At 47.5% G+C, this 26142-nt stretch overlaps 1 non-coding gene, 1 pseudogene and 1 gene segment (V, D, J or C); 2 read left to right on the top strand and 1 right to left on the bottom strand.

The window, feature by feature from the left end:
• The first annotated feature begins 119 nt into the window (after positions 1-119).
• Positions 120-23380, top strand: LOC112870431 (putative non-functional immunoglobulin lambda variable 5-48 pseudogene; annotated as a pseudogene). The gene is made up of 2 exons (XR_015242755.1): positions 120-180; positions 23028-23380. The product of XR_015242755.1 is annotated as a putative non-functional immunoglobulin lambda variable 5-48 pseudogene (transcript).
• On the top strand, positions 2647-4498 carry LOC112870223 (immunoglobulin lambda variable 1-40-like). The segment is given in 2 exon segments: positions 2647-2760; positions 2873-4498. Coding segments are annotated over 2 exon segments (438 nt in total).
• Positions 23381-23910: 530 nt separating the features above from the next.
• Positions 23911-24014, bottom strand: LOC147575383 (U6 spliceosomal RNA). The gene has a single exon (XR_015242778.1). It is a non-coding gene; the product is annotated as a U6 spliceosomal RNA (small nuclear RNA).
• Between the last annotated feature and the right edge of the window lie 2128 nt (positions 24015-26142).

Genomic DNA, 26142 nt, shown 5'->3' with positions numbered 1-26142 from the left:
GGGTGCTGTGAGACCAGGTCTGGGGGTCTCTTTGCATGAGCAGCCCCTCCTCCGTGAGGCCGGTGGACAGGGGATAAGAGAGACCCGGGGCAGCCCAGCCCCAGCAATGTGGTCTAAGGAGGGGCTGTGTCACCATGGTCTGGACCCCTGTCCTCCTTGTGTTCCTTTGTCACTGCACAGGTAGGGACAGGACCCAGTCCCCCAAGGTGGGCGGGCCTCCAGCCTGAGTCAAATCCCTCTGGCCCAGGTCCCTAAGCAACAGCTGCTTGTCTGTTCTCTTCATTCTGATGCATCTGTGTTTGCAGGTTCCTTGTCCCAGCCTGTGGTGACCCAGCCACCGTTCCTGTCTGCATTTCCTGAAACACCTGCCAGACTCACCCGCCCTCACCCTGACCAGTGGCTTCAGTGTTGGCAGCTACCACATATACTGGTACCAGCAGAAAGTGGGGAGCCCTCCCTCCCTATCTGCGCAGGTTCTACTCACATTTAAATAAGCACCAGGGCTCTGGGGTCCCCAGCCGCTTCTCTGGATCCAAAGATGCCTTGGCCAATGCAGGGCTTTTGCCCATCTCTGGGCTCCAGGTTGAGGACGAGGCTGACTATTACTGTGCTACATATCATGGCAGTGGGAGCAGCTATGCTTACGCACAGTGTCTCAGATAATGAGGAAAATTGGACAAAATCCAATTGGTCTACAGACCTTGTGTCTGAGCCGCATTTCATTGATAAACTTACCTGGAGACCTACAGTGGGGACCCTTCTATGGAAAGATCTCTCCTTGAACAAAAGAAGGACAAACACACATGCTATGCCTGTAAAGTGACACAGCCCAGGACGTCCTAGGAAGACGCTGATGGATGAGGACGTATCAGAACACAACCGCACGTCCCCATGGGGTCTGGAGAAGATGAACAGGAATGAAAACTGTGTCTCAAATGAACCTGCTGCCCAGCAAACATTCACCAGTGTCATCACTCCCCCAGACATTCCGGTAACCCCTCAGCCAGGATGGACCTCTTTTGGAAAATCTGTTCCAGTGGAGGGCCGCAGGGCCTGTGACCTCAGGGACACAGCGTCCCTTATCTCCACCTCACCTAGATTCACATGTGGGATCTTTGACAGAAACTTCTGGGTCAAGTTGGCCTTGGGGAATAGAAATTCATTCCTCTAGTCATGGGTGGATGAATGGACGATTTATGCTGAACATACTGGACACAAAGAAGAGAATCCAGACCTGTGCACACCTCAGAGATGAGTCTGACCCCTCCTCAGTCCATCTTGGAAGTTGTGTTTAGTCATTCCATCACGGAGACGGCTCTGTAGTTCAGACAAACAGGCTCCTCGTGGTGTTCCCCTGGACACCATGTTGGGCCCTCCTCCTACTTGCAGGACAAGACCAACTATATAAAATGCATGTTGATGATGATGATGATGGTGATGGTGATGATGACGATACATCAAATAATTTAGAAACACCCTTATACAACCAAGAACTAGATGACACTTACTTTCCATCATTTTGCCATCTATTTTTTCAACTACTATTTCAGTCCATATTGTCTCAGCAATAAGCACGAATCTGTGAAAATACACTGGTGATTGTACCTACATCTTCACAATGACAATGTCAGTCGATTTAAATCATTCTTATGGGGCTGAATTCTGTGTAAAATCACCCACATTCATTTTGAGGTAGCAGTTGTCCAAGTGGTGACAGACACATAAAGTCTGCGACAAGGTCCCCGTCAGAACACCCGCAGCTGTCACTCCTTCCCTCCTGGAGCTTCCTGCAGGTTTGCCTTTCGTGCTCTGAGGTCAGGGCCACACTCGGGCTCCTGCAGTCTTGGGTCTGTGTGCTGGGGGGACAGATCGTAGGAGGGAAGCACTAAGCACAGTGTGTGGAGAACTGTTGTTTCACGGAGGTGGAAATAGTGACAGGTGACGAAGATGGTCAGTGTGTAACCCCCCTAGGAAGGCACACGAGGGCGTCTACCCACAACCTGGAGAAAAGGACTCCCTGTCTCCTCAGTGCTGAGGGAGCTTCTGGGAAAGAGAACTCTGAGCCCAGAGAGGAACCAGGGAAGAGGGAAGAAATCAGCCTCCTGCACAGAACTGGCCATGCGTCAATGTGGACCCGTCGCTGCTCTGGCCCTGATCCTCATCTGTGTGGTTGTGCCAGAGTCACCACCTCAGTCCTGCCCCATCAACAGCCAAGGGAACCGTGGACGGACTCACTACGTGGAGCCTGAGTAGAGCAAAGTGCACCCTGAGGTGATGGGAGGTCACATAGGGGACATCCGGCCTGGCCAGAAGGAAGGGGACAGTGGGCAAAGCAGTGAGGAGGCAAGAACCCTCTCTGATGGGCTCTGGTCGCCATGTCATATATGCTGTGTCCAGGCCTGGACATCAGGAGGCGCATGTCGCCTTTTTCTGAGGAGTCAGGGATGATCAGAGCTGGGAGTTGCCACCTGACGCTGCCTGTGCCCTCTGCCTGCCCAACCCCCTAGCCTATCAGAGCCCCTCCCCAACCACCACCCTAACATCCTTACACAGAGGGACCTGACCCAAGGCGGTGAAGTGTCTATGAGCTGGGGATCTCATTTGCATAGATGGGCCCTCCCTCTGTCAGAGGATGAAAAGGGGAAGGAGCAGATTAGGGGAGGCTCTGTTCAGCTGTGGGGCCACAGAAGGCTGGATCGGTGATGATCTCCACCATGGCCTGGTCCCCTCTCCTCCTCACCCTCCTTGCTCACTGCACAGGTGACTAGATGTGGGGACAGGGGAAGCATTCCTGGGAGGACACTTGTGCCTTAATTTCTCCTCTTGTCTCCAGACCCCAGCTTCACCCTCTCTTTGTCTCTCCTCCTTCCAGGGTCCTGGGCCCAGTCTATGCTGACTCAGCCGCCATCCGTGTCTGGGGCCCTGGGCCAGACGGTCACCATCTCTTGCAGTGGAAGCACCAACAGCATCGGTATTTATGGTGTGAACTGGTACCAACAGCTCCCAGGAGAGGCCCCTAAACTCCTCATCTATGGCAATAGCAATCGACACTCGGGGATCCCAGATCGATTTTCTGGCTCCAAGTCTGGCAGCACAGGCTCCTTGACCATCACTGGGCTCCAGGCTGAGGACGAGGCAGATTATTACTGCCAGACCATTCACTTAACTGTCAGTGATTACACAATGTTCCAGGCTCATGGGGAAGTGAGGCAAAAACCTGCTGTCCCCACAGAAATGGGACTTCCTGTGTAGCCCTGACATTTTGGCCCCATCAGCTGTTTGTTTGATATCAACTGAGGTTTGTCACCTGCCTCAAAGAATTTGTCTACAAATCTTTCCACATTCTCTTAAATTTCTCCTTGAAGCCTGTCCTGGAGAGCAACATATTTTCTAATTTTCTCAAACTGAGCACAAATTCCTGGGCGCCAGAAACAGGCCACCCTGAGGACAGTGACCATGTCACGTTAGGGCAGAAACAGGGTCACAAAATCCAGAGTATCTATGGCTGATTCGTACATGTGGGTCTTTTGAAATGAGTCCCTGTCCATTCCCATCAGTGCTGAGATCCAACCAGTGATTTTTGTTATTCACTTGCATTGTTAATACTTACTTGCAGAAGGATGTTGAATGATAATGGTGTTTAGGTCACATTAGCCTGTTCACCTTGCAGAAATGTCCTCCCCTCCACCACCCCATTATTTAATTCCCTGGTTGTGGGAGTGAGTTCTATATGTGTAGGAGGGAATGTGCTATCACAATATAAATGCTTCTATCTGTTTCCATTTTATGTGGTTTTTATTAGGACTTTGCTTTCAGTTTTTCAAAGAATCTTTCAAGGTCTACTGAGATCATGGGATTTTCATCTGTTTATTTACTAATATGATGCCTTATCTTAGAAGATTTATTAATATGGAATCCCACTCTATATTTGCAATAAATCACATATAGTCACTTTATATGACTATTTTAGTCTGATAATGGATTCTCACTATTGATATCTTATTTAGAATATTTGCATCAATATTTCATAATATTCTACAATTCTCCTTTTTCTGTACTTTAAAAAAATTTTTAATTTTACTTTATGACAGAGGGGGAGACAGAGCGTGAGCACGAGAGGGGCAAAGATAGAGGGAGACAGAGTCTGAAGCAGGCTCCAGGCTCTGACCTGTCAGGTTAGAGCGGGATGTGGGGCTCAAACTCAAGAGCCAAGCCTTGAGATCATGACTTCAGCCAAAGTCAGACACTCAACAAAGTGAGCCACCCAGGCACCCCCCTTTTTCTGTATTTTATATATCAAGTGTGTGTATTTCTTTCTATAAGAATATATACATTTTGTGAAGTTAACCACGTCTTATGCCTTTTTATGGAATAGTTCATAATAATATTGTCTTTTTTTCTAAGGAAACTGGTCTGTTTATTCATTTTTTTTAATGGAACCATTTTTACTTCTTCTTAAATTATGTTTTTAATTTATTATTAAAAGAGGTTGACAGTATGATTTTTCCACTTTTTATTTTTGTGCACATGCAATTTCCCACTTGCATATTTGTGTATTATTCACTTCCATGCAAAAGTTAGTAAGTGGGTTGTTCTGCATTTAAAAACTTGATTTTGAAGTACTAATTAGATTCAAATACACGTTATGACTCTGTGGACACCAGGGGGCGCTGTGGCCTGACAAGAGAGCAGAGACTGATGCCCACCTCTCTCACACATGGGAAGAGCCTGAGCCTGCTTCAATAGGACTGGGAGCAACGACCCTTCCCCAAGTATGATTCTCCTGCACTGTGACCCCTCTAATCCCATGGGAAAACCGCGTGCTGATCTTCCTTCAGCCCATAGGAAACCCAGATCATCTCTTCCTTTCCCTTGACTAGAACCATCATCAGCCCAGAGTGATGCAGGGGCCAGACATGCCCCATATCTGAATGAATGACTCCATTCCCAAGAATGAAGGCAAAGAAGGAGAGAAATCCTGTCCTCAGTCCCCATGGTGGCCCTCAGGAGGCTGTACTGTCATATTTCCTGTATGGCTCCATGTTAATTTGCAAAATACAATGCATATGAGAACACTACTTGCTACCCAAGTGCAGCTCAGAGAGAAGTTCCTGCCCTCACTTGCAGAACGTGGTTTCCCCACCCCCCACAGCCCCACCCCATGCAGGATTCCAGAACTGCCATCTGCTCCTACTCTGGAATCCAGAGCAGCAGGAGCTGCAAAGTCAGCACAATTACGGTCCCTGCCCAGGAGACCAAATGTCAGGGAGGGCAGGTGAGGGCGGGACTCTTCCGATGGGAAGAGAGGCTGTAGGTTGTCCCAAGAGGAGTCAGGAGGTGGAAATCTCCCAAAATGGGAGACACAGGTGAGTGACCGATGACAGCTTGTTCAGCTCACAGGGGCATCTCTGACCTGAGAGTGGCCTGAGCTGTGACTGGATCAATCTTCCTACAGGTTCTCTGTGCCTGTCCATCTTCCTTATGCCCTCAGACATTCATTCTGCCACATTCTGCAGGTTCCTCAGACACTCCTCTGTGGAGGGGCAGGGGCTCTGTGTGGGGAAACTGCAATGAACCAGGCAGAGGGGGTCCTTTCTCTCTGCTTTAGATATTCTCCTAATCCCCCCCTTCACTTCCTTGCTTCACCTTCTCTCCTCTCCAGGGCATCCACCAAATCTTTGAGCTCCTTCCCATCTCATGATTGACTCATTTCCCCTCACTCTCATCACCTGTCATTCCCAGAGGTGGGACAGGCCCACACATCCTAGGAAGGACTGATGGTTTTTGGCAACCTCCTTCCCTACGGATTCATATAGATGGTCCCCATGAACCCTAAACATAAATTACCCTCTGGTGAACATCCTTGAACGTTTGTCCGTGTATGTTTCATATGCTATTGATACCTATGTACACTTGACATTAACACACATGTCAAATACTATCTTGTATTTGAAAATATGCACTTTATGGTTACTGGTCTTTTACTATAGAGGACAAATACTTATGATTTCTATAACTTGTTAAAGGGTATTTAAAAATGCCTCAGTAATGTAGCAATGAATCGATAAAATAAAAGTATAATTACCAGGGAATAATTTATAATCAGACACTTATAGGTTACTAACTGCACAATCCCTGTGTAAATATAAAAGAAAAGATGAATAATTGGAGTGGAATACGTTTTTTGTCTCCACCTTGAAATAATCCAACAGTCCAAGGTGGGTGTCAAAGCTAGAGGGCTTCTTTTAGATGATGTTGATCTAAGAGAAGAGGAATAAGGGTTCAGAGAGGAGGTGTGGAGAGATGCTGGAGGCTGGAGGAAGGAGTGAGAACTGGTCAGCCAGCAGAGAGGCGCTGGGTGCTGGGAGGTCTGGTGTCCTCTCCCAGGGGCCAAACCCTGAAGAATCAGAGTTCTGGAAGCAGAGCTCTCCTCTCAGTCCTGACGGAACCACTGGGGCAGGAACACAGAGATGGCTCCTTCCTGACCCTTCGTGTTACTCCCTCATTGTACCAGTCAGAGATTAGCTGGTGCTTATGAAATATATGTTTCACAAATAACTATATAAGTTCTGAAATATATAAATGAGTTATTATTTCCCAAATGAAAAAAAAATCTTTGTGATTTTCTGTTTCCCTATAAGAAACGGAGGCAGCACAGGATTCACTTAGTTCTTAAAGACGTCCTATGTTCAGAGTCTGCCCTGTGAGATCGCTTATTTCATGGTCAGGCACACAGAGCTCCCCTCTCATAGTCCCTCCTGCTTCATTATTGTTCCTACTGCTCCAAAATGGGGAGCAGACTCTATCATCACCCCAAACCTGGGTCTGTCTAAGATCTCCTACAGGAGTTCACATAGTAATTCCCTAAAACACTCGGGTGGTTTTCTCTATGCCTACAAGAAGCCCCAAAGGACATTTAAAACCAATTCCATGTAGGATAGCATCAAAAAGAATAATAATCATTTTAGGAGGCAAAATAAACAAGTAGCAAGAGACTTGCAAACTGAAATCTGCGAAAGATTGCTGAAAATATTAAAAAGATTAAATACGTGAGAGAACACTGTGACCGTGGATTGGTGACTTAATACGTGAAGGTGTAACCAACAAGGTCCAAATCCATCTCGATATTCAGTGCCATCTTGCCATGAGCTTGCTGCCCCCAGTTTAATCCCTCAATATCTACTGCTCACTCCTTCTGGTTCCTTTTTTGGGAAGATGTTGGGTATACATCTGTTCTGCGGACCCAGACCTTAGACCCAACCCCCATGAATTACACATAGAGTAATAGGTCATGAGTGTTTGCGGTCCAGGAGAGATAGAAAAACCCCTCAGAAGGGAGGAGGCCTCCATTTATAGTAATGTTCTGTGTATACCTATCCTCATACTGATGAAAATTACAGAATGGGGGTGCCTGGGTGACTCAGTCGGTTAAGCGTCTGACTGCAACTTAGGTCATGATCTAGCAGTCTGTGAGTTCAAGCCCCACATTGGGCTCTGTGTTGACAGCTCAGAGCCTGAAGCTGCTTTGGATTCTGAGTCTCTCTCTCTCTCTGCCTCTCCCCCCCCCCTCAAAAATAAATAAATATTTAAAAAATTTTTAATTACAAAACTGATATATGAAGTATATCAGAGTGTCAAATATATAAGCACTTGCCAGGCTAAATTTCAAGGGAAAACGTGAATGCTGAAAAATAAGGAGCAAAAGACACATTTCCCTGACAGCATCCTGTCCTCATGGCAAAGACAGGCATCAAAAGTCCTTGCAGTGTGGGCTGAAGGGATCTATCAGGAGAATCTAAACCCCCCACCGCAACAAAGGTTAAACTAGAGGACAAGTCCAAGAGAACTATTATGAGTTTGAACCATCTTGGCACTCTGAGAACTTTAAGGCTTTCATTAAGTTTAAGATGACACTAGACTGGTTTTGACCCCAGGCACCTGGAAGGGCAAACTCCAATGTCAGGTAATACCTGGTAGCGTTAGCACTGTGCAATCAATACACCATGTATTTAACCACACGGAGGTCATCGGTGACCCAGAAAAATTGCAACCATTCCTAAAATACACAGAGGGCATCTCTTCATCCTACTGCATTTGGGAATGAAGTCATTCTAGATCCAATTGCAAAAGTCTGGACATCATTCCAAGAGTGCTATGAAGTTTCAGAACGACTGGACGATTTGGTGTCTAAGCCCAGCAGGTGGCACTGTGGGACCAGTCCTGTGAGGACAAGCTTCTAGAGCTGACAGACTAGGGAACTACTCTAATAATTCTCGCACACTCATCAGGCAGTGTCCCCACGGCAGTGTGACTCTGCAGCCCTGTGCCCCTGGAGCCACATGAGCCCTCAGCTCTGACTCACTCCCTCGCTCCATGTTTCATCCTCCAACCCCATGGAGTCAATGCCCAGGTGGTGTTCAGGTAGGGACAGACAATCCCACACCTGGAGAAGTTCGCACAATGAACAAATCACCTGCCATGCTACCTGTGCCTAGGGTAAAAGACCCTTGGGGAGGGGAGGATGGGACTTCTCTGTCCTGTCCTGAGTCCTCTCCTCACCTCCTGCCTCACAGACAAGGAGATCCCTTTAGGGCTGAAGAGAAAAGATGCTGGGGTGGTGGAGGGTGGCGGTGGTGGGGCATTTGCACTCCTTTGTTCCCGTCATCTCTGCATGGTAGTCATCACCCGCATTCTTTCTGTCACCTTATAGCTTCTAGCTTTCCTTCAAGGGTCTCTGTCAGACTGTGCTACTTTGTCATCCAGGGCATCTGGGTTCTTGATAGGGGCAAAAAGAAATATATATATATATATATATATATATATATGATATTTATTATAAATAAATATTACATATTACAAAAGTATGTATAATATATAAGCAATATATAAACACACATTTTAAATATGTGTAATATGTTATATTGAATTATTACATGTGTAACTGTATTATATAACTATTAAATATAGGTATCTTGTATGATATAAAACACTATAGATTACATATACACATTATATGTATGTTCCATGTTGCAATTTATATATCGTATATTATAATTTATATATTTAAGTAATAGAACTTAGAGAGAGAGGGAGAGGAAAATGAAGTTGCTGTCTCGGAACTAAGGTGAGTTCTTTCCACCCAGAGTGAAATTTAGAGACTCTGCCAGGTGTGTGGTCTCACAGAGGAAACTGGATTTGCAGCAAAATAATGAGATCACGAGGAATAACTTGCAAAGCCTTGAGTCTCAGAGCAGGAGTGAGCGGGTTCCTTTTATTCAGTCATCCGGATCGATATTCAGAAAGGGGACTTTGTCAGCCTGCGAAAGGTGGCTATCGGGTCGCACGGGCACACTTCGAAAACAGGACCGTGCCTGCATCCTAGGTTATGTCCGTGCAGCTTGCGCTCCTCCTCGTGTGGAGACTGACGTTATAAGGAAGCAGAAGTAAGCGTCCCGCGAGGGGAAGGGGCCAGGGGCCTGCTCCCAGAGCCAGTATAAACTGGAGGAGGTTTGGGCTCCTGACCTGGGGAAAGGAATGCAGGGCCGTGCTTCCTCTGACACAGCGCTGGGAGTTTGCCCTCTGCTGTGTTCTCTGATGTGGTGAAGCACTTTCCTGGCCTGGTGGAGATTGTTAACCTTTGTATTCCCTTTGTTCCCTTAAAAACCCTTAATTACTGATGTGTTGTAGCATTTATTTGTAATCCTGACTCATGTTAAAAGCCACTAGGGGTTAGCTGGATCTTTCTGTCCCTTCCAACTTCGTGAGGGACTCCAGGGCCCTGGGTTCTTCTCCCACATCCAGTTTTTAAATCCTTCTTTGCTCTACTGACTCCAGGCCTTCCCAGCAGGAAAGGATTCTTCTCACCCGTGGTGCCTTGAACCTATCTGAGAGTTTCTTGGGTTGACTCAGGGCTCCCTTCACGGTCAGGGATCCTGGCTGATTACTGTGACTCCGCCATTTATTAGGATGAATATATAATCAGTTCATTAGTTTTCAAACTGCTATGATTTCAGTTGCTATTTCTAAGCAATATGATATTGGTCATTTATTTCTATATTACATGGTGACTAATGGAAGCTGATTTTGTATTTTTCAGATGTGTCAATTACTCTTTTTGATTCTTCCTTTTGTCTTAAGTTATAGATACTCCTTATCTTCAAATTTGATGCATATACAATTGCATACTTTCCCCCAGTATATCAAAGAAAGTTTTGATAAAGAAGCACTAACTGATTGAGTAGGAACCTTTGTGTGATATAAGTTGGACTGCCAAACTCAGATAATGAGAAAGGCAAACAGTAACCATGCAAATTATATGAAACAGACAACGTACCAGCGACTCTCAAATGAATAAAAATCAGATTTTCTTTCACACTGTGATGAGCGCTGATCTGACATGTGTGGACAATACTTAAATGTGTATTTAAGGAATGAATGAGTGAACGAACGAATGAATGAATGATGCAGACTAAGCTGCCAGTCAAGCAGTTACTGTAACACCCCCATCCTTCCTATGGGGGAGGAAAGGCATCCCTCATGCCTGGTTGTGATGTTTCCACAACTCTCCACATGTCACACCATGGTTGCCATGGGACACGGGGACAACAGACCCCATCACCCTGCCTCCCACCTGGTTCCCATCTCACTTCACCTGTGTCAGTCAGGGCATCCCCGTATCTGTGGGCATCACCCTCCCTCCTGACCTGACACTCTGGAACATCCCTCCATCTCCCACAGCCCGGGGTCCAGTCAGTCACCTCACTGTGTCCCACCTGGGGACATCTTTCTCATCTTTCTCTTCTCATCTTTCTCCAGTTGGCCCCCAGTGACTCCTTCCAGGTCTTCTTACTCCAAGTTCAGTCCTAGGACTTGCTGTGGAGGTAGGTCTCTAATGAGCAGCATTGCAGAGGCACAGCTGGAATTAAAAGTACCAGAAATATGGAGACGAGGTCACAGGATGGCCCAGCAGTGTTCCCTACTAGACCCAGAGGTTTATTTCAGTCTCCACACATGCAGCAGCCTCATCAGAGTTTGCTGTGCCCTGTCTGCCTGGCTCTGGAAGGGCCCAGCATTCTGACACTGTGTGTCCTCCTCGGTGAAGGTGTGTGTCCCCTCAGCGAGCCCAGTTCACATTCAGCTCCCAGAGTCAGCCTGCCTCCTCTGAGCCCTGCCATGTGGACAGATCCCCCCTGCTCTCTGTTCCCTGTGTCTTATCCTTAGCTTCACAGAAGTTCACAGGCTCCACTGGGTCAGGACTGCACGTGTTCCTCCTGGTAGACATTCCTCCCATCCACGGAGGAAATGTGATCAGGGACAGCACAGGAGGACCTCTGTCCTTCTCTGGAGCGCTGCACACACATGGTGGAAACTCAGGCATCAGGGAAGCAGGTGAAGGGGAAGATTGGGCAAGAAGGAGAGCTTCTCCCAGAGACCAGCAGGAGGTGATGTGACATCGTGTCTGGGGGTTTCTGCAGGAAAGGGGCTTCGAGCTGGCAGCCCTCCGATGACAGGAAGCCCTGGGGCTGGGCCCCTCCTCCCAGTGGGGACAGGGCAAGTGTGTCCTGTCTAGGCCTGGACCAGTCCCTGAACCTGGGCCTGAGTGTGATGCCAGCAGCTGCTTCCTCCAGGCCCACCCAGGGGGAAACTAGTGCATCAGGAAGTCTCCTTGTCCAAGGGCCACAGACCTGTGAGTGCACAGGAGGGAGAGGCAGAGGGGGGTCATATTTGCATGAGCAGCCCCTCCTTGGTGAGGCCTGCGGGGAGAGGACAGGAGAGACTATGGGCAGCCCAGCCCTAGCACTGTGGCTAAAGTAGGGGCTGTGTCACCATGGTCTGGACCCCTGTCTTTCTCCTGTTCATCTGTCACTGCACAGATAAAGATAGGCCTCAGTCCACAGGGTGGGTCCATAGCCTGAGTCAAATCCCTCTGGCTCAGCTCCCCAATGACATGCACCCTGTCCCTTCTCTTCATTCTGCTGTGTCTGTGTTTGCAGGTTCCCTGTCCCAGACTGTGCTGACCCAGCCGACCTCCCTGTCTGCATCTCTGGGAACAACAGCCAGACTCACTTGCACCCTGAGCAGTGGCTTCAGTGTTGGTGGTCAAAACATGTACTGGTACCAGCAGAAGGCAGGGAGCCATCTCTGGTGTTTCCTGTAATACTTAGACTTAGAAAAGCAGCTGGGACCTGGGGTCCCCAGTCGTGTCTCTGGATCCAAAGATGCCTCCACTAACACAGCAATTTTGCTCATCTCTGGGCTGCAGCCTGAAGACGAGGCTGAGAATTTCTGTGGTACAGATCACATCGGTGTGAGTGGCTACCGTTACTTACGGTGTCACAGATAACGAGGAAGTGAGACAAAACCCCTGGCTCCTTGTCCCTGGTCCTCTTTGTTGGGAAGCTTCTGTGGAACTCACTGTCAAGTGTAGGACAGTGGTGTTTATCACAGTGACAGAGACACATGAGGAGGTGGATGAAACCCTGAGGCCTTAGGTTCCAAGATGTGAAACAATTATTGAGATGATTAGTACCTTTACTAGCAAAATAGCAATAGAACATATTCCCTGGGGTTTCTGGCATGAAATCTGTAACTCTTGCCTTTTCTTACACACAGTACCCATGGAGCCTCTAAAAAGTTAAACAAAATGTATATTAATACTAATAAATGTTAACATCACTACTATATTTTCAGCTTGCAAAACATGGGTAGAGCAGAACATGAAACCCATCCAGATGACGGCACACACGATCATACTATGTTTTATGAAACTTTACATTGACACGTATATTTTCAAGACAGAGGGTGACCTGCACTTATCCCAGCCCCTGGGGTGTGCTTTTGCCTCCAAATAAGAAAGCCAACTAAATAGATAGACCTTATGATGAGCCTCTCCTCCATGGTAAAGATTTCACCAAAAAGCAGTGTTTGTTTACCAAACCTGGAGTTTAGCAATTGCATTCTCTGAATGTACAGCATTTATTTTTGTATTTCTTTTCTTTTCTTTTCTTTTCTTTTCTTTTCTTTTCTTTTCTTTTCTTTTTTTTTTTTTTTTGCTATTTATTTCTTTATTGGAGAATTTTTTTTTAATTTTTTAAAATTTATTGTCAAGTTAGCTAGCATGCAGTGTATACAGTGTGCTTTTGGTTTTGGGGGTAGTTTCCCGTGATTGATCGCTTACATACAACCCCCAGTGGTCCCTAACACAGTAGCTCAGTGAGGCCCATTCCCCCAAAGAAGATACAGAGCTGGGACTGGGCCCAGTGCTCCCTGATGGGGACTCAGCAGTTGAGTTCCCTCCGGTCTGACTGAGTCCCCTGAGCAGAGACTGTATATGGTTTGCTTTGGTTTGGCTTTCCAAAGAATACATTTCTTTATTAAAGGTACCCAATTACATCATTTGGTTAAATTATCCTCATACACTTATAGAATGTCTTTTTTTTACAGTTTCAGTAATGTCTGTCTTATGTATTTATTTTTAACATAATTTATTGTCAGAGACTGTATATTGTCACTGAATACGCTTTGTCTCCCCAGGGTTGAAGGCAACCTCCATCCTCTTTAGTGTGTGAAGTGAGCTGAGCTCCAGCACCAGGGTTCATGGACAGGCTTAGCAGTCCCTGGATGGGCCCCATTTACATGGATAGCCCTTTCTGTGGCAGAGAGTGGAGGAGAAAAGGAGGCCTGGGGAGCCCCAGCCCAGTGTGGAGACCAGGGTCTGTGTCATCATGGCCTGGACTCCAATCCTTCTAGTGCTCTCCTCTAAGTGCACAGGTAGGAACAGGCTTTGGGGATGCAGGGTAGCCCTCCAGCCTGCATCAGTCTCTCAGTCTCAGACAGTGGGAAACTTTACCCTTGTCCCAGGCAGTGCTGACCCACCCACTCTCTCTCTCTCGGCATCTGTGAGAACAATAACCAGGCTCACCTGCACCTTGGGCACTGGCTTCAGAGTTGGTAGCTATGGCATAAGCTGGTTTCATTAGAAACCAAGGAGCCCTGGTAAGTCTTGTGTTATTACTCAGAATCAAGGAGTTCAGATCTGCATTTCCCAGCTGCTTATCTGGATCCAAAGATGCTTCAGCCAATGCAGGGATTCTGCTCACCTGTGGGCTGCAGCCTGAGGACGAGGCTGACTCTTACTGTGCTCTATGTCATGGCAGTGGGAGCAGCCACCGTTACTCACAGTGTCTCAGATAACGAGGAAGTGAGACAAGAACTCTTGGTCCCCCAGACCTTGTTTCTGAATCTCTTTTCAGTGAGAAGCTCATGTAGAGACACATGTAAGAGGGATCATCTGCAGAAACATCTGTCCTTGAAAAGGCAAAAGAGGGACACTCGTGTTTGAATGTAAAGTGAGAGGAAATTGGGCATCCCAGGAAGACACTGACAGATGAGGTAACAGAGCCCAACCGCACGACCCCACGAGGTCTGGAGAAGATGCACAGGAGTAAATACTGTGCCTGCACCTGAACGTGCTCCCCAGCCAACATTCATCCACACATTAGTTCCACCACCTTATTCCATAGACTGTGACCTTGTGTCAGTACGGATGCATCCATGGCTGATAGAGTGACAATAAGCCTGGTCATAGACACAGTCTCCTCTCTCTGAACAAGCCAGACATGAACTTGGACCACATTCTGCAGACTCTCCACGACAACAGCCCCCACACCCTCCCACCTCTTCCCCCCTCTGCTCCTTTGTCCCTCAGGCTTCAGTCCCTCTGGCTCTTCAGGTCTGACTTCTGTCTCCAAGTTAGGATTTCAGAGAAAGCTGGGAATGATCTTGCTGCAGTTTCCCATTCCTGGGACCCATCTCTAGGGAGGAGAATGACCAGATAATAGAGCTGCATGAAACCCCTCATATTCTCCTTCCTGCTGTCACTCAACAAGACTTCTGATCCAGGGAAGTGTTAACAGGTCTGCTCTCCAATGAATCCTCACTGACTAAATAATTCCTCCCCCAGGTAACTGGTATTTGAGATATCTGCCTTTAAATGCAAGGTCTATAACTCTGGAGAAGGGCAAATATCTCTCAGGATGTGGAGAAGGAATAAGAGGGATGTAAGGCCACCTGGTTTCATTTTAGGTCACACACCCAGACACACACACACACACACACACACACACACACAAAACCACACACACAACCTTCTCCTTTCTCTGAGGGTATAGTGTCCTGGATTCTGTAGTTTCCAGGTGTCTCTGTCCCTCCAGAAGTCAGGGTCAAACTCTGCTTACCCAGCCATTCTTAGTGTCAGATTCTCCATCACTAGAAAACAACAGGGACATTGAGGGTGACTGGGGCCCTGTCACCAGGGCAGCCAGGACATGTTCTGGACACCTGATGTCCTGGGACGAGGCTGTTGCTCAGGAATCCCAGGGCAAGTGTCTGTCCCCATCAACAGCTCAGTCCCCAACCATCTCTGGGCTCCAGTCAGTGCTTGAGGCTGATCAGTACATTGATTCTGGGAGCAGCAGCCTGAGTTCTGCTCCCATAGAGCTCAAGGCTCATCGGGATGTGAGTCACAGCCTCACCTGGTTCTCAGAGCTGGGCTGTTGCTCCCTCCGTCACCCCAGTGATACCTACAAACAGGCTGACCTCTGCTGAAATGTCTTCTTCCCAAACCCAGGGCCTCAGGGCCTGTGATGTCAGGGACAGAGGCCCCCTTGTCTCCGCCTCTCCACTATTCAGGTGTGGGACCTTTGACAGAAACTTCTGGGTCCAGGTGAACTTGGATAATAGGGACTCATTCCTCTAGTCATGGGCGGTTGCATGAATAAATGCTCTGCCCTGAACATGCTAGACACAAGGTAGAGGGGCTACAGCTGTGCCCACCCAAGAGACAAATCTGACCCCAACGGCTCGTCCCTTGAAGCTCTGTGTTTGATAATCCCATCACTGAAATGGCTCTGAAGCTCATAGGAACAGGCCCCTCTTGGGGTTTTACTGGGCACCACGTCAGTCTTTCCTACCTGCAGGGCCAAATCAATGATTAAAAAAAACAAACTCAAGAGAAAAACATCAAATGAGTTCACAAACTGTGGAACTCTATTAAACGAGAACAGGGGTCATTCCTTCTCCTTTGTTTTTCCACCGAATTTTTAAACCATAATTTCCATCCATATTCTCCTTGCGAAAAGCACAGATCTGTGAACAATGTACTAGTGATTCACGAGGGCGTTATCTTTGAGTTTTAATCAATCCTATTGAGACGAATTTCATGTAAAAGAACACTCATCCGTTTTTAGGTGCCAAGTTGGCTAAGTGGTGACAAATACATAAACTGTGTCACTGGATCCCTGTCAGAGCATCTGCAGCTGTCACGTTCCCACCTGGATCTTCCCACATATTTTCCCCTTGTGCCCTAAGGCCAATGCCACACACAACCTCTCCTGGCAGGGATCCTGCAGACTTGTGTCTGTGTGCTGGAAAAGGAATCCTAGGAGGAACCATTGCCCATAGTGTGTGGAGAACTGTTATGTCAGACAGGTGGAAGTAGTGACAGATGACAAAGATGTTCAGTGTGTAACCCCTCTAGGGTTACACACGAGGGCTTCTGCTCACACAATGCAGAGAATTGCTACCAGTCTCCTCGGTGTTGTGGGAACCTCAGGGTAATGAGACGTCTGTAAAGGGGGGAACAATCACACCACAGGAAACACCTAACACAATGCACAATGGGGACATGTATCCGTGGGGACTAGTCACTGATCTGGACATGATCCTGATCTAAGAGGAGTTTGTATAAAGCCCCATGAACAGCCAGGGAGCCCTAGACACATTCAGCCTGAGGAGTCTGAGTAGAGGATAGTCTCCCCTGAGATGATGGGAGGCCATATTAAGGGGACACTTGGTCTGGCCCCAATGCAGGGGACAGGAATCAGAGCAATGGGGAGGCATGAGCTATTTCTGTGTCCTCTCCTCACCATGCACACTATGATGGGTCTGGGTCTTGACACCAGGGGGCGCACCGGTCCTGTTTCTGAGGGGTAAAGGATGATCAGAGCTGTGACTGCAGAACTGGCACTGACTGTGCCCTCTGCTCAGGGCTCAAAACTGGGACCTCCCCACACCCTGATTCTACACAGCCCCTCCCATCCCCACCCCTCCTGACATCATCGGTCAGAGGCCTTTGACCCAGGGCCAGTGAGGGGTCAGAGAGCTGGGAGTCTCATTTGCATGGAAGGGCCCTCCCTCTCTCAGAGGATGAAGAGGGGAAGGGAGAGATTAGGGGAGGCTCTGCTCAGCTGTGGGGCCACAGAAGGCAGGATCGGTGCTGACCTCCACCATGGCCTGGTCCTTTCTCCTCCTCACCCTCCTCGCTCACTGCACAGGTGACTGAATGTGGGGACAGGGGAAAGGGACACACTTTCCTGGGAGGACAAAATGGGCCCTGCTTCTTCCTCTTGTCTCTAGACCATATCATCACCCTCTCTGTGTCTCTCCCACTTCCAGGGTCCTGGGCTCAGTCTGTGCTGACTCAGCCGCCCTCAGTGTCTGGGGCCCTGGGCCAGAGGGTCACCATCTCCTGCACTGGAAGCAGCTCCAACATCGGGCGTGGTAATTATGTGAGCTGGTACCAACAACTCTCAGGAACAGCTCCCAAACTCCTCATCTATGGTAATAGCAATCGACCCTCGGGGGTCCCAGATCGATTTTCTGGCTCCAAGTCTGGCAACACAGGCTCCTTGACCATCACTGGGCTGCAGGCTGAGGACGAGGCTGATTATTACTGCTCAGCGTGGGACAGCAGTCTCAGTGCTCACACAGTGCCCCAGACCTGTGGGGAAGTGACACAAAAACCTAGTTACTCATTTGTGAAGAGCGTGAATAACCCAGCAGCTGCGTGCTCAGCTTAGTCTGTAAGTTCTGCTTATTCTTTGGCTGATGCCCTGCGCCCTGGTCCATCCAGTTGCACCCCATAGGAGTGAGGCTCCTCCTCTCCCTTCTGTCCTCAAGGTCACTCAGATTAGTTCATTCATAGACAGATGGTCGCTATGGTAGCAGAAAGTCCTTGTCCTCATGAACTATGAAAATTTACTTCCATGCTAGTTTATATTCATTTGTTGTCTTCTGATCTTTCAATGAGTGAAACATCTTCTCCGTTCTGAGCCTCTCGATGGGGCCTCAGCACTGTCCCTGCTCTACTAGATGGGCATGTCAACTCTCTCGGCATCTGGTATCATTTTGCTTAGCTTTAACCAGATGACCAGTTTCGCTTATATGCTGATATTTGCGGGGAATACAGGAAACATGCCGAACTGCAAATTGAAAAGGTGAAATAAAAACAATCTGCCCAGAGCAAATCCTGAATGTGAATGTCTGTAGAAGCTTTCTTCATAACCATCACATGTAAAAGCAATGAAAACTCTGCACACGGATGTTTATACCAGCTTTTTACATAATCTCCAAGACTTGACGTGACACAGATGTCCTCCAGTAGGCTGTACATTGTACACTGGGAACTTAGCCAGCTTTAAAACAAATGACCTCTGACGTCACAGTAACATACACCAATTGTAAATACATATTTCTCCAGAAAGGAGAACATTTAAAGTGCTGCATAACACAATTGTAATTGGATTACATTTTAGAAAAGGCACGACTCTAGAGTGTTTGAAGGTCAGTGATCACAGGAGGCGGAGGAAGGAGCAGGAGGGTGAATGTGTGAAGCACGGCATTGCATTTATGGTGGTGACACTCTCGTACGGGACACCGTGATGGCAGCCACACCGTACTGCTGTGTTGTCACAGATCACTATACTCTGCAGCACAATAACAGCACCTTAGGGCATGCATGTAAAGTCATCTAGGAAGTCTGGGGTCTCTAATAGGGTGCACAGTGTGACATCATCCAATCTACTGCTACAAGGGCATGAACCTGCTTCGCTGAAGGGGCGGGGCGAAAGGGTGCTGACCTGAGGGACTTTGAAAAGGAGGGGAGCCTGTATGTTCAGAGACAAAAGAAACCACATGTAAGGCCCATACTCCAGTTGAGGGAGTTGTATCCCATGGGCTGAGTGGTCAATAATCGTGATGTGTCTGGGCTGTGCACTGGAATTGAACAGTCAAAGGTTGCAGATGGTGGGAGGCAGTGTTCTCTCTTCAGGAATGGATGCTAATGTTTTATGGGGGTCTTAGTTTGTCCGTAACCAAAGTGGTGGCCAGACCCACCCTTGTGGTTCGTATTATGCCTACGAGGTATTCTTCAGCTACAGCCATCAGGAATCTTTGAAAAATACGGGTTTATTACTTACAAGACCTGGAAACTACACAGCACACTTGGGGCTACAGACTGAGGTCCCGGGCAGAGAAAGAGAAGAGGAAGTGGGGGTGGGGAGCAGTGACCAGAATGAAGTGCCCCTTCCCCTGGGAGCTGAGGGGGTTGAGAAAGATCCTGTAGGTCTGCCTCCCTGTGGTTGGAGGTCCTGGAGATGTGCAGGTGGGGTGAGAGGTTCTGGTTCTTCAGCCCCACTTCATGATGCCCACTGTCCCAGGCATTTCAGTCTGATCTTGGATGCTCCACGCTCACGGACTCTCATGACCTGTCCCGAACTCACCCTTGAGTCTACAGGTCTGCAAACATCACCACCGATCATATTTTCACTGTCACCGGCCCTCCCTGGGCATCAACCTGGGAAAGACAAACCTGCCCCCGGCTCACCAGAAGGTAGGACATCATTAATACACACATGCCACACGAATGATGAAGGGACTGGGTACCAGAGCCAGCCTGGACTTAGGGACTCATGGGGGATCCTCTCACCCATTCTGTACAGGGGTATGGTACCTTGGGTTCTGTCCCAGGCTCCTGTCCCTCTTACACATCCACGCCTGGATGGAGACTGCTCACCACGCCTGGACACCAGCCTCAGGCATAGTCACTGCTTGCTGCCACCAAGGTCAGGGTCCACCCTTTACGAGCCTGAAATTCACTATTTCTACTTGTTTCCCAGATCTTCAACTAGTTTCTTAATAGAGAACCATCTCCTTATCTAATGCTTGCCTGCAGGCAAAGGAAGCACCATCTGACGGGTCCGTCAGAGCAGGAGCCCCCAGTTCACACTATCCTCTTCCTGCTTCTCTCCCCGAGTTCCTTCTGCCTCACAATCCTGAGCGTCTCCTGTGAGCACAGCCTCCTGTGTCTCCACCTCCTGTTCTCCTGTCTCAGTTGCTCTCCCTGGACCACATAGTTTCTTAGGTCTTGCCCTGCCGTGTCCACCCTCTAACCCCTGGTCCACAACGTCACCAGATGGTTTCTCCACTCTGTGAAGTCACATCCCATCATGGTTAGAGCATCTTCATGCCCTGTTTTGATTTTCCCTTCTGTGAGCTCATGTAGAGAACACAGTCATCCCTTTCTTTCTCCTGAGATGTAGGAAATGACAACACAGATACATGTAATGTGAGAGTAGTTGGAACCCATTGCTTTAATGTACAAGAACTCTGGAACACTGAACATGAAGGTAACGTGCTAAATCTCTCAAAGTTCATACATCAGTGAAAGCCATACTGATGATGGAGTGTTTGGATTTGTTTTATGTTCAGGAAGGGAGGAGGATGAGGGACAAAGTCAGCAAAGTGAGACCTTGTGGTTGGACACGGATGCAGGCTATTCTTTACACTTTTGTTTATTGTTTTTCAACTTGAACAGGGCCATGATCTATATTTATCTATATCTATATCTATATCTATATCTATATCTATATCTATATCTATAATCTACTTATCTATCTATCTATCTATCTATCATCTATCTATCTTTCCATCTCTAGCTTTTTTCTTATGAGGGATGATGTATGCATATCCTGCTATAAAGTTCTACTCAGAGTTGCCAAAATATGTGTTTCATCCATGATGTCAGGTTATCTCGCATCTCCTCCCAACAAGCTGAGGAAGAGGCAGCTTGGAGACCTTGGAGGAGATGGGAATTCAGGATTTTAAGTAATAGGAAAGAAGGGAAGTTGGAGGTAGAGATCAAGGGGTGTGGCTGTTCAGGGAGTGGAGAAGTGGGGGAGCCAGACCATAATGAACACCTTGGGTAGGAAAGACTTTGGGTTTTATGCCAACAGCACTGAAGGACCTGTTTGACTTCGACGAGGAAGATCCCTCTGACTGCCTTGAGACAAACTGTCTTAAGGATGTGGGTGTTTCTGGTCACAGAAATTTACTAAAAAGGGCTTTGAGTCGAGAAGTGTGGGAATCATTTGCACAGTGCAAGTTGAGGTGGATCCATGGTGCAATGAGAAAGTGAGGGTTTATGGAAGCAAATGCTCAGACATTGAACACATCTGAAAAACATTAAAGTCTCACATTTAACCTCTATTAAACTAAGACAATGTGTAATAAAATACAGGTAGGGAATTTTCTTTTAATATAAGGAAATGTTATGACACCAAAACAAACTCCTGACAAGAGATACAGGACACAGATATGCAGAACCTACAAATTTGGGGAATATAAAGTCAACTCCTAAGATTAAAAAGTATGGGACACTCTCCACTGGTAAATGTGAAGCTAACCAAAGCTATTGTATGTATGTATGTATGTATGTATGTATGTATGTATGTATTTATCTACTGATCAATACATCAAATGTAATTATTAGCAACACATTCAATTCAATTTTTTGAGATGTTGGCTGAATTATCCTCTTTGGAATATGCCACTAGGTGAGTGTATTCCTACAAAATTCTCTTTCTATTCCTTTCCTGGGAACAACCTCTACAATTTCTTCCAAGCAGCTCAATTGTCCCCTCTTCTGTGACACCTGACCTGATGCACACCTGGGTCATTCAGCTTTGTCTAGAACATCCTGTAATTAATTATATATGCACATATTTGCACATCCCATGGACCAGGGCTTCTCCTGGAGGGAGAAGTTACAATAATTAAACACAAGGATCAGAATCATGGTACAGGTAAAGTACTGTTTAAGCCACTTACCTTCTAGGACACATTTACATTAGTACCTGTCTTTGCTGCTAAAAGAAATCTGAGGAAGGTTTTCAGTTTTACAAAGGAAGAAGAACCAAAATAGCATCCAGCCTTTGTTTTGCAGGAAGCCTCTACAGAGACAGGGCACAATCAAGCAGCATCAGGGGTGCCATCTAGCTCCTCTCCTGAGAACTGCACACACAGCATCTCAGCACCAGGGCACCAGAGCTTTGAACTGTGTACGTTATGTGCTCTTACTCTCCATACATTTTGTGCATCTGAGAACAAGATGTGTCCATAGGTATTAGAGAAGCCTAGGAAGGTTGCTTTTTGAGTCTGGAAACATGCAACCAATTGTCCATATAAATTAATGTTAATGGCTTCTATGCCTTCTGCCGTTTGTGGCTAAGGTTCTTAGGGGTGATGTACTTTCAGATAGCAGGGGGAACATGTGCTAAGGATTGGACGATGGATGTGTGCAAAGACAGGGACCTGGTGAGCTGCAGAAACCAGCTGGGCTCTCGGGGCTTTGAGACACAGTGAGTGCTCTACCCTGTGACCAGGAGGGGTGCTGTGGGACTGTCTTGTGCTTCCTACAAAGCTGCTTAGCGAGGACCATTCAGTCAAGGGCACCTGACCCGGGGACTGAGCCCTGTGCTCCTGGTGGGGACTCAGCAGTTGTGTCCTCTCTGGCCTGGCAGAGTCCCCTGAGGAGGGACCTGTGTGTTGTTTCAGCAGGTGCTTCCTCCCAGGGATCTCCCCAGGGGTGAAGCCAACCTCCATCCTCCTCAGTGTGTGGTGTCTGGCCGGTTCTGGCATCAGGGCCGAGGGAGGGGCTGGGCAGTCACCAGATGTGCCTCATTTGCATGGACGGCCCTCCTCTGGCAGAGAGTGGAGGAGAAAAGGAGGCCTCGGGCAGCCCTGCCAGCTGTGGGGACCAGGATCTGTATCACCAAGGCCTGGACTCCTGTCCTCCTCATGCTCCTCTCCCATTGTGCAGGTGGGGAAAGGCCTCACGGAAACTGGGCAACCCTCAAAATCACTCCTCCTGAAGTCGGAATCTTGAGAAATTTCTCCCTGTTTCTTTGCAGGTTCCCTGTCCCAGCCTGTGCTGACCCAGCCGCCCTCCCTGTCTGCATCTCCGGGAACAACAGCCAGACTCACCCGCACCCTGAGCAGTGGCTTCAATGTTGGGGGCTACTACATAAATTGGTTCCAGCAGAAGCCAGGGAGCCCTCCCCGGTATCTCCTGTACTACTACTCAGATTCAAATAAGCACCAGGGCCCTGGGGTCCCCAGCCGCTTCTCCGGGTCCAAAGATGCCTCGGCCAATGCGGGGCTTCTGCTCATCGCTGGGCCGCAGCCTGAGGACGAGGCTGACTATTACTGTGCTACAGATCATGGCAGTGGGAGCAGCTACCTTTACTCACAGTGTCACAGATAACGAGGAAGTGAGACCAAAACCCCTGAACTCACAGACCTTGCCTCTGAGTCTCTTTTATTGAGAAGCTTCTGTGAAGGCTCCTGTAGGGGAGACACCTCTGTGGTGAGACCTGTCCTTGAGGAGGAAGGAGTGACACACAGATGATGCTATTGTGTAAAGACACAAGATGATCACAGATGTCACAAGAGCACACGCAGGTGAGGGAATAGAGCCCAACTTCCCATGACCCAGGGCCTGTGGAAAATTTAAAAGGTATAAATATTCAATAATTGTAGGTATACGTAGAGGCTTTGGCCACCACCATCATGATTAAATTGACAACATTTCCATCACCTTTAGAGAAAACCCTGACCCACCAGCAGCGGGGCCATTGTCCCCCTGCACTCAGCCCTTTGGAGCCAATAATTCCTTCCTGTCTGTAGTGATTTCCCTACTGAGCACATTCCCCGGGTGCTGAATCACAGAACATGTACCATTGTAAGCGCTCCATTCACTGGCATCGTTGTAGGAGCATCACCACCACCATCTGGAAATACACGGAAGGCTTCACTTACTTGCTTGTCACCCTTGTGCGAAGGCCATGCTAGCTTCTGTATGGCTCCAATTTTAATGCACAGGCTGTCAAAATGATCATTGTTTATTTTTCCATAGTGGCCTATAAGATAATTAGGAATTATTAAAAATTTCGATTTTTTAAAAAAAATTTATTCTCCGATGTCTATTATTCTCTTGTCACTTTTTATTTTGCACATTTGTGCACACAAACGTTTTGCTCAATATTTTAGCCGGTTGTTCTATTGGGTTATGAAAAAGAATATTATGTGTTAATTAATTTTTCTAGTTTTTGTCTCATATGTTTTTGCTTTACTTGTGGTGGGGAGGTGGACTGAGTCTCCTTTCCCTTTTTTTCTACTCCCTTGTGTCTGGAAGATGCTAAATGCCTCCTTCCCCCAATTTTACCTCCACTGAGATATTCACAGAGCTCCCCTCCCAACTTTCTTACCCCATCTGCTCACAGTTCTGCATCTGAGACATCCTGTCTCCCTCCTGCTCGTCCTGGATGCCAGTTGTGTGGTCAGGGCTCGGGTCTCCACACAGGCTGTCCTGTGTCTTCACACTCAAGGGACTTTCTTCCTCTGGCGGTGGTTCATGCCTGCTGCTAGCTCTCCCCTTCCGTCTCCCACAGCCTTTTCTGGAACTGACTTCTCTTTCCACTAAGCTCATGTCTTGTGGTGTGAGCATGGGAGTGAGGCTGCCAGGATTCAGTCATTAGTGCCGCATTTATTCATTCATTTATTTTCACTAACAGGTTGTGAGAAGTTGGTACATAACCTGTCTTATGTTAACAGGATGTAAGTCTTGTGTAGTTTCCTGTCGTCTTAATTGTGTTGGTGTTTTTAAGAGCTTTAATGGGTATTTTGGTTTTTTTGGGTGGATATCACTTCAGCTACCCAGAATTCTTTTTGAAAAACTCATTTATGTAAAAAAAATCATAATAAATCATGATTTCCTTTAAAAATAGATACTTTCTAAAGTAATTACTGTGTTTAATTTTTAAAAAAATTTTTTTAACATTTATTCATTTTTGAAAGGCAGAGAGAGACAGAGCGTGAATGGGGGAAGGGCAGAGAGAGAGGGAGACACAGAAACAGAAGCAGGCTCCAGGCTCTGAGCTGCCAGCACAGAGCCTGACGCGGGGCTCGAACTCACAGACCATGAGATCATGACCCGAGCCAAAGTCGGCTGCTCAACCGACTGAGCCACCCAGGTACCCCTGCTGTGTTTTATTTTTTACTTGGATCTAACATTGCTATAAAAGGCAGAAGTGATGAAAGATAATTGCTATCACAATTTTTACTTAATATTTCTCCACCGTTTCTTATTAATACATTCAATAAATATAGCTAAAACCACAGGTAAACAATAGGGAGAAAGAGTCAGCTTTTGTACTTAAGAATGAAATATATCATGTAGAGGTGTCTGGGAACTATTGCGAGTTCCTTCCTTGATGAGTCACAGGGAGAGGCTCCACCAGATGCTGTCACACAAAGTAAATTTGATCTGTGGCAAATAAGGAAATCAGGGGGGATAACTTCCAAAGCTGTGACTCCCTGAGTTGGGGTGAGTGGGTTCCTTTCTTTCATTTAGGGTTAGAATGAATGCTCAGTAAGGTGACTTTTGTCATCCCATGTAAGGGTGTGCATAAGGTTGTGCAGAGGTACTGCGAACATAAACTTGTGTTTGCACCCTGTGGTACGTTAGTGAAGCTTGTCCTCCTCCTAGGGCAGAGACTTAACGTTATAAAGAGGCAGAGGTCCCTGGAGGACACTCCCTGGTCCATCTGCACTGGTGGAGCTGTTGCAGGAGATAAAACTGGTCTAGGCTCCCAGGCTCTTCCTGCTGTTTGCCTCTGAAATACGCGAACATTCCTGTGAGAAAGAAGGGGTGTCAGTGGGGGTCCCGCTGGTGACTGTTTTAGCCTCATTAACCTGTGGGGCAAGGTTTCAATCCTGCAAAAACAACTCAAGCATGTGCTTTAGGTCAAAGTTTACTTTTGTTCCTGTGCTGGGACTTTTCCTCTGGGTCATTGTCTCTGAAGCACTCAGGCTATTTCCTGGCCTGGTGGAGACTGGTAGGTTGGCATCCCCTTTGTTCTCCTCAAACCCTGAACTCCTGACCTTGTTGCATTTCTGTTTTCTTTTCCTCCCAGGAAAGTGCTCGGTATGGGTGCTGGGCAAGTAGAACCTGCAGGGCACAGACCA

The sequence above is a fragment of the Puma concolor genome, chromosome D3, assembly GCF_028749965.1.
Source record: "Puma concolor isolate L17-30 chromosome D3, mPumCon1.1.hap2, whole genome shotgun sequence".
NCBI classification, from domain to species: domain Eukaryota; kingdom Metazoa; phylum Chordata; class Mammalia; order Carnivora; family Felidae; genus Puma; species Puma concolor.
Note: the sequence above shows the minus strand (reverse complement) of the source record. Positions and strands in the feature narration are given on the sequence as shown.